Here is an 8,878-nt window from a genome sequence, read left to right on the forward strand (position 1 = left end):
TATTGCACACTTCACTGTAATTAGCTTATTACTAGTTAACAGAGGGAGAGACCATAGGGCTGCCAAAGCGGGCAGCGCTCTGTTAGCTAACAGCGGTTAGCTTCAGCTGTAGCTAACAGCGAGCCGCCACGTCACAAAATTTTAGGTGTACACTTTTTATTTGCCTTAATGTCAAAAGAACAAGAGAGTGTATTAATGCATTTATTTATAAAAAATAAACTAGATTTCATCTCCAATTCTTGAATCAGCCATCATCTCCAAAATGCAACAATATTTATAGATATACACATGTTTTTTGTATGTACTATCACAATTTTGTTTTTTACTAAATTGTGGTGAGTTTTTTTTTTTTCATGTGGTGCAGCCAATGTGGCATCTTAAGATACTAAGTTGTACATGTGCTGCCACTATAAAGCATGACCTCGTGAGCAAGTAGATCATTTATGGAACTTATGTTTGTTTTTTTTAATATTTACTTTAATTATACAAGTAATATTTACAATAGCTTTAAAAAAACTTATAAATAAAAATAATATTAAAACATAAAGCAGAAATTTATTCTTCTTTCCATTTCATATTATTTATAATTTATATAAATCCATTGGAAAGGTCGATAGCGTGCGACCTCTTTAGTCTCCTGCTCAGTATAAATCCCATCCTCCTTTTATTTGTATGTGGTGTTGCTCATTGAGGACGTAACGAAATATTTTCAATAAGAATCCCATACACATTAAATAAATTTTTTTTAAATTACAAGATTTCTTATTTTTTAGGTTCTAATGATTAAAGCCTTTTATTTCTACTCAGGCATCCATTTTTTGCGTTTGTCGTTTTCATTTACCAGGGGGCACTAGTTAACAGGATTCGAATTTTCCCTAGGTGGGATTTTACAGCGATTTCGAATATCAAAAAGCCATATCGCCAAGAAGGAGCAATGCAGGACTTTGTGTCTAAACGACAGGTTTAAGCTAGAAAGCAGCTATCACATTTTATTGACTCTATCACTTATAAGGACATATGACACAGAAGAGCTGCTTACGAAAGGTGAGGGGCCTGTTCATATTATTATTATTATATTATACGGAAATATTTAAAAATTTTAAGGTCTTTGAGAAGACAAAACAAATAAAACTTAAAGGCCGACACACGAATTCTCCCATTCTTAACACACACTATTAATGGGCGCTAACAATTTGAAAAACAGTCGTAATAGGTATTCTTCGAGTTCTGTAATAAGAGAGCTCCCATATATCTGTTATTACTAGAAATTAAATGAACGGTAACTTTTCTTTCTTTGTGATCCACAGCTTAGGAGTTTTCTGAAATCAAAATTACATTAAAAAACATGTGGTTCTATCCCTGAGAGTATAGTGGAATTTGTTGGTAGTTTAAAAAAAGTTTCTGCCAGCTTATAAGTGCTAGATCGCATTTTGGCTGCAGATTCCATTCACATGTACAGAGGTGTGCGAAATACGGGATTTTATGCGAAATCAATATTTTTTTATTACAAGTAGATGAATTCCGCCGCTTAGTCTCTTTGCAACCATATTGAAAACACGGCTTAGTTTAAAAATGATTCAATAGCAATTACAATTTTGAGTAAACTTACTAATTGAAGCCAGAACTTATTGTTGGTTAAAAAAATGTCGCTAACAGATGTAAGCAACCGCTGTTAGTTAACAGAGCGCTGTCCGAGTCGGCAGCCACGCTCCCATATATGTTAACTAGCGGGTATTGCCCGTCTTAACCCGGCTCAATATAATGTTTCCAATTGTATTTATTTTGTGTGTGCATAACCTACCCATATGTTTTCACCTTAAGTTACCAGTAGTTTTCCCCCCTTTGGAGCTGGAATTTTCCAAAATCCCTTCTTAGTGCGCATCTACACCATGATAGGATACTTGAGCCCAAATTTCAGGAAATTTACACAAATTTACAAATTTACAGGAAAACTCCCATATTTTAGGCCCCAAAAAAATATCAAAAAACCAAGTACACAGTTTTTCTTGGAATTGTTCTGAGAGTATACAAACTAAGTTTGAAGTTAATCAGGTGAAAACTGTAGATTTTTCATACAAACGTTGGAGCCTGTTTTCCCCCCTTTAAAGCTCGAGTTTTCCAAAATCCCTTCTTAGTGGGCACCTAGACTATGAAAGGATACTTGAGTCCAAATTTCAGCTTCCTAGCCTTTACCGTTTGGGCTGTGCGTTGATCACCAATCAGTCAGTATATATATATATATATATATATATATATATATATATATATATATATATATATATATATATATATAGATTGGAGTTACATTTGTGAGTCTCAGGAAGAAATTCGACAATACATGTTGAAAAGAAAGGAAAAGTGTTAGTTTTTCAAAACCTCCATATTGGCTTCCACATTAACGCCCCAATCCTTTAGAATATTCTCTAATTTCGTCAACTGGAAAGACAGTTCTCCGGCTTGAACTTTACCATTGAGTTTAAAATAAATGAGGCATAGGTCAGACTTAAAACAACAGAGCGTTCCGGGTCTGATATTTATGTCAGACTGAACGACTCTGAGGGAAGGGGAACGAAATTTTTGGCAGCACAATTTTTCGGCTCGAAGTCTCGACAATGGCACAGTTCAACCGCGATTGTCGGCAACTGGACGATTCGACCCAGGAGGCAGCGTGCGATGCGATTTCTAGCCTTGAGCCCGACGACCCTAAGTGCAACAGCACCATGAAGAGGGCATCGGGTAACGATTGCGGCATTCTCGGTTACGCACACTCTGAATACAGCCTGGCTTCGCCTTCGACCCGTGAGATCATCTCACAGCAACGGCTGCCCCTCTTCGATGACAATGATGATACGGACGAGGGCGATATATCCGACGAGGAGGTAGAACTGTGCTCTGTTGTGCTCTCGATCGGCAGTTTGCCACGTCGTGCCACATGCCACAGCATGTCGCTACTGCCGAGCGATAGCGATTTGCACTATTCGCGGCTAGCCCTGGAACAGTCTTCGACAACGCCCAGCGACAATATGGGCCAGCGTTTGTATCTGGATGTGCAGCAGTACGAGATTGGTCCAAGACCAGTGGCTATGCGCGGTGGTGCAGAAGTGCCACTGCCCGGATCGGACCAAATAGAACGAAGCAATGCCGGCCAGGACGAGCTTGCGGTGTCCGCGCCACCTTTTAGCAGCGAAAGTACGCCAGAGCTGCGGTATGAGCGGTTGCTGCTCTCCACAGCCGAGCTCGAGCGTCACCAGCGCGTGCAACACCGAGCCTTTAGTTGCCCCATCAGTGGCTGCCAGATGGCTCTCAATGCAGCCACTCTGCTATCGCACTGTTTGCTCGTCCACCAGGAGGTAATGGCGCGGGAAATGAACGCGGGCGAGAGCATACAGTTGAGACTAGACCCCGAGCAGTTGCTCCAGTCCCAGAACAGCTGCCTTGCTGTGCTCCTGTATCGCAGCAATCAGCAACTGGTGGTTAATGTGGACCTGCCCCCAAGCTATCACTACTGGCAGGGACACACTGCAATTGTGCTCATGCTGTGCAAGACCTCCTGGGATACGCTGGGCCACCGTTGTGAACAATTGGGGTCCATTCAACCCGCATCCAAAGATGCAGCCGATGTGGCCAATCTATATATCTTTTGGCTACTCTGCCCACAGGCCATGCGACCCTTTGTCCTGCAATTGGGCGTCTTTGATGCGGAGGGTGGTCTCCTAAAACGCGCGCAGGTCCAAACCTGCTCCACTATGCAGCTGATGGAGATCAACGATGTGCTGGGCACCGGCCCACATTTTATGCGCATGACCCACAACGATCTTAAACAGCTAACCAAGAACTTTAGCCAGGCCATGCAGTTGGAGGTTGCATTGGTGGAGCAGCGCGAAACTAGGCCTGTAAAGCACGATGACAATCAGATGTAACAATGGAGCTTGAGCCGGGGGAGCAGCAGCTGAAGAAGTGTCAGGAGGACGGAAGGAAAAATAACAATCGGGCTTAGCAACGAAAGCTATCAGGCCACATTTGCAAATTCTAAATTGATTAATAAACGATTTCAAAGGAAAATGAAAACGGTAGAAGCGTTAAAAAAGGGGAGCAAATACGAACAAGAGAAACAACAGTTAAAAAAATATAGAGAGAAAGATACAGTGCTTGCTAAAGCCTAGGTTAACAAAGGAAATAAATTAAGGACAGGGTAGAGAAGAGATAAGGGGGAGAAATATGTGTATTTAAGTCCTGATCATCCATATGTCCGCTATGTTCCAAATTCGAGTATACAATGTGTGCATTATATGAAGCCATACCATATATATTGAAATGTTTTTCTATATTTTATTAAACGAGTGTACTACTACTACTACTAATCTGCCTGCTTAATCCATTTGAACATTAAAGAGGAATACAACAATTGTCCTTAGGACTCATCTATAGGATAGCATTTAAATCTATGTAGCTATACAAAATGCAAAGTGTTTACATTATTTTCAAATTACAATAGAATATGAAATATGGTTGAAGACAATGATGAAATTTAAACACAGAATCTAGTGAGGAGATCCTGTGGGTACTTTTTCCAACTTATCTTTCTTGGCCTAGAAAGCAATTGCCTCGCTAGTGCACTATGGTGGCATCGAAGGCGTTTCTCATAATTTTATCAATATTAGGGATACATAAATCCCTTTGAATGTCTCTAAGGCGCATAAACCATTAGCTTGCGCAACTCTTATTTTATTTTACTGTAAATCCAAATTTGTTAAGATGGGTTTGAAAATAAAGAAATGAATTTACAATGCAAGCTATTGAATATAATGACACGGAATCTAAGGATCTGGCTATATCCATTAATCTTCCAGTGAAATGAACGTTCAAAACTATAAAGTACGAGTCTAAAGTTTTAAGAGCTCAGTAGAACTGCCAGATGGCGAAAAAGCGAGGGAGAGTGAGGCAGGAACAAATAGAGCTAAGCTTTAGTGTGACCAGCTAATTCACAGCACTTCCCTCTCTCAACACATGCTTCATTTAATTTAGTTTTGTAACATACTTACTGCGCCACTCGACGCTTTTATTCGAGTTAATTTCATTATTGTTTTTAATTAAATATTGTTGCACAATGTTTGCCTGTCTCATGCCCAGCCACGTGCTCAATGTGTGTGTGTGTGTGTGTGTGTGTGTGTCTGAGTGTGTTTGCGCTGCCAAATTAGTGCAAAATTTTTAGCTTACGCCGCAAAGTATGCAACATGTTTGCTATGCGACCCCCACCCCCCACTTAGCCAACAAAACCAACACCTTTTTTTTGGTCTTGTTGACTCGGGTCGGGTCGTTGGCATTTTTCAGCAACTTGCATTAGCAAAAATGTCGACTGCTGCTTGTGTGTGTGTGCGTGTGTGTGTGTGCGAGTGTGCCAACTACATCAACAACTTTTTAACCAACTTTCCACGCGCTGTGGTGTGCAGCTCGGCGCTAAGCAGCACAACTAACGAGACCGCAGCGCTCCAGTGTAAAATATGGCAGCGCACCCTCCCTCCCTCGCTCCGTCCTTCCGTCATCATCCCCCCACAGCTGCCAGCAGCGTAGTTCTACAGCTTTGTACTATAGTTCCCTCTGAACTAACTAGCTCGCACTCCAACTATGACGCAATCTCTTGAAAGGATGCAAAATCGAACAGATCCTTTAAACAGATCCGTCATTTAAACAAGATCAGAAAAGTTCAAAGCATTATATAGTTGTAATGGGAAAGTATTCGAAAGTATATTCGATTTTTCTTCTTCACTTTTGTCAAAATATCAGAATCAGCATTGAGTTTATGTTATGTTCTGAACAAATGCCTCGCTTCACCCAAAATAATCGTGTAGTATGTAAGCGTAAATGTATCTTTTATTTATTAAATTAAATTAAATTTTAATTTATTGGCTATAAATCGAAAGTTTTCAAGTGCACTTCAAATTAAAATATGAAAGGGAAGAAAGGAATCAGGTAATATTAATTATTGTTAATTGTTTGATTTTCGAGATACTGGAATAGATGGACAAATCGTCATGTCTAGATAGACTCGAACGGTTATGGTGATCAAGAGCATATACGAAATAGTACTAAATCGTGAAAGTAACTTGCCATCAACAGTATCACTTAAGTAAATCGTAAGAAAACCAGGCAGAATCAATGATCCTGTATTTTTTGAAGCTTCTCAACTCTATACTATATACAAGTAGCACGTTGAAATCAAATAAAAGCATTCAACTGCAATTTCAATGTTGAGTATACGCACAGAAAAGTATACTTCGTTGAAATAAAATAAAGGCATACAATTTTTTTTTTTCACAACTAGAATTTAATATTAACTACCATTCATATGTAGACTTTAGATATGTTAAAGAGTTATGTGCTCCAGAATTGAAGCCATTTGTTTTCAAAGAGCGTGAGGGGAATTTCGTTGACTCTACTTAACTTACTGTAATTCCTCGATTTATAAACATTTGAAAGACAATTCAGATTCGAGAAATCCAAGTGAATTAGAAAATCAGATTCAAACTCTTCGACAAACTCTTGCACTTGAGTTCTGCTTGCGGATTTTACTTGCATAAGTAGTTCCTATAACTGGTACTCTGCCCTGTCTCGGTCTCTGGGCTCGAATGTGCATTTTTTTTAGCCAGTTCTAAACTTTACTTTAGATGCAGAGATTTTTTGATGTCGTAGTTTTCCGGCAAGTGGTTTGGTGTTAATGTAGCCCCTGTTGTTGTCATTTCGCTTGTTCCTGTGGTTGTTGCCACCGATGTTTTTGTTTTTGTTTTCGTCGTTGCCCTTGTTGAACGCTTTATAGCTGCTACTTGACGCTGTTGTTGCTGCGGTTGCCGCATTGTGGTCTGCTCGTGTGTCTGCCAAGTTTTGATGCTGCAGCTAAATTGTTGGCAGCTTTTTTCTTTCTTTTTTTTTGGTTGTTTCCGCCAGCACAGCACCACCCAACACTCTCGAAAAGTACAAAGCGTTGTAGTCCACTGACATTTTAAATTGCACACAAATTGGCATCGTTTTTTATTATTATTATTATGATTATTATATTTTTTCAGTATTTTATTTGGCTGCTGCCTTTGACGCAACGGAATAAAAATTCATTTAAAAAAAAAAAAAAAAAAAAAAACGAAAATAATAATTTCTTGTTTTTCTTCCTGGCGTCAAAATAAAGTGTTGCCTGTTTGTTTTTTAGGGTTGCTTTTTTTCTATTTGCAGCAGCAGCCGAAACCCATGTTTGGAATATCCAACAACGACAACCTCAAAAGCCCAATGGTGACGACAATGACAACAAAAGTTTTCAAACAGACGACCACAAAATAAATTGCAATTGAATGTTTTAATTTGTTCTCGTCTGCTTGCTCCATATCTACATACTATATTCTTATATACCCTTGTACATATACATACAGGGTGCGCCATCTTTTATGTCGGTATGTAAACATTGAATATCTTTGAAAATAAACAACCGATTTTCAAGTATGAGATATTTTTATTTAATTTGGTTCTGTACAATTTCCGGAACTGAGGTTTTCAACACTGGTCTACTCAAGTCAATCGGTTCACTAATGACAAAGTTATTCAATATTTACATACCGACATAAAAGATGGTGCACCCTGTATATAAGCATAATGTTGTTCGTTCTAACTGACTGATTATTTTACTGATTTGCAAGTCAAGCCGGCACAGAAGGAACACAGAAATTTGAAAATAACTTCTCTTGGGTGGCACGAGAAAAGAACTCATAAAAATAACAACGAAGTCAAATTGTGGGTCAATTGTGTGTAAAATACATCCTTTTCTACCTGGACGACCAAACCCTAAAGTGCTTTGTGGCGGCAAATGTGTGGGAAATAGAGGCAACTAACAAATGAAATAGGAGTTGGTGGGCGCTGGCTTACAGTTTCGTACCAGATTGGCAAAAACATTTTGGAATATTTTGAGGCATCTCTAGAATAACGACATTAAAGTCATAATTGAATCCATTCTGGCGAACCATTTCATTCGACATTTTTCGCTAAAATCTAAAAAACAATCTACTTACTACTGAAGTGTTTCATCCCACTTCATAAAATAATAATCTAAGGCCAGACGATATTTGTGATGTATTCGCAAGGCACTTAATGCAAGTGGATGCGACATCAAGACCTGGCCCATGAGCCACAACAATATTCTTTAACCCTATTTAAATATCAAGTTTGATGGAGAACCTCGAACTACCGCTTAGTGCGTACATTTATGTGGCTTGCTGGGAATACAAATATTTTAATCTACAGAGAAACATTTTTAGACTTGAGCTGCAAGAACATTTTTGTAGCCTAATTTTCTCAGATATTTTTGGTTACCCAGCGCTTTGAAATGCAGACATTTCTATATTATAATATTGGATTAGTACACCAAATTGGTTTGTTTCCAACAAGCTTATCTTTAATAAAAATATCTATTTAGCAGGTATAGAGACGAACTTGATTAATTTTATGAATACTTACGAATGCGGGGATTTGGAGAAACCCCCGGTTGGAATTTTGTGTCCAACTGTGGCTTTGTGGCTTAGCAAACTGTGGTAGTGAGAAGAAAATGCATTTCATTTGCAAAACCAGTGAATAATGCTTTTCATTAGCGAAAATAAATACCCTATCATCCACCAGTTGTTATTACAGAACACCAAAAAATAACATGCATCTCTGTGGTGTTTTTAATTATACGAAAACATTATAAATCTGATTCAATTATGCATCGATGGTGTGTCAAGCGCTATGCTGCGCCCTGACTTTCTTTTATTACGTATACGTAATCTTAGACACTCACAGAAAAGTATGCTTCTCTTTTTTACTCGCGTTTAAGCATTTTAGCTTCAAAATGCAAAACTCGAGA

General features: G+C 38.7%; 1 protein-coding gene across 1 annotated transcript; it reads left to right on the forward strand.

Moving 5' to 3' along the window:
• Positions 1-2,555: 2,555 nt before the first annotated feature.
• LOC115627597 lies at positions 2,556-4,357 on the forward strand. The gene has a single exon (XM_030523321.1). The coding sequence runs from the start codon at positions 2,613-2,615 to the stop codon at positions 3,918-3,920; it is 1,308 nt and encodes a 435-aa protein (XP_030379181.1). The 5' UTR covers positions 2,556-2,612; the 3' UTR covers positions 3,921-4,357.
• Positions 4,358-8,878: the final 4,521 nt, after the last annotated feature.

This window comes from Scaptodrosophila lebanonensis, unplaced genomic scaffold (genome assembly GCF_003285725.1).
Source record: "Scaptodrosophila lebanonensis strain 11010-0011.00,11010-0021.00 unplaced genomic scaffold, SlebRS2 tig00000096-arrow-pilon, whole genome shotgun sequence".
NCBI classification, from domain to species: Eukaryota; Metazoa; Arthropoda; class Insecta; order Diptera; family Drosophilidae; genus Scaptodrosophila; species Scaptodrosophila lebanonensis.

Excerpts from the sequence above, each read along its gene's own strand:
- LOC115627597 (XM_030523321.1), top strand. The coding sequence starts at position 2,613 with ATGGCACAGTTCAACCGCGATTGTCGGCAACTGGACGATTCGACCCAG.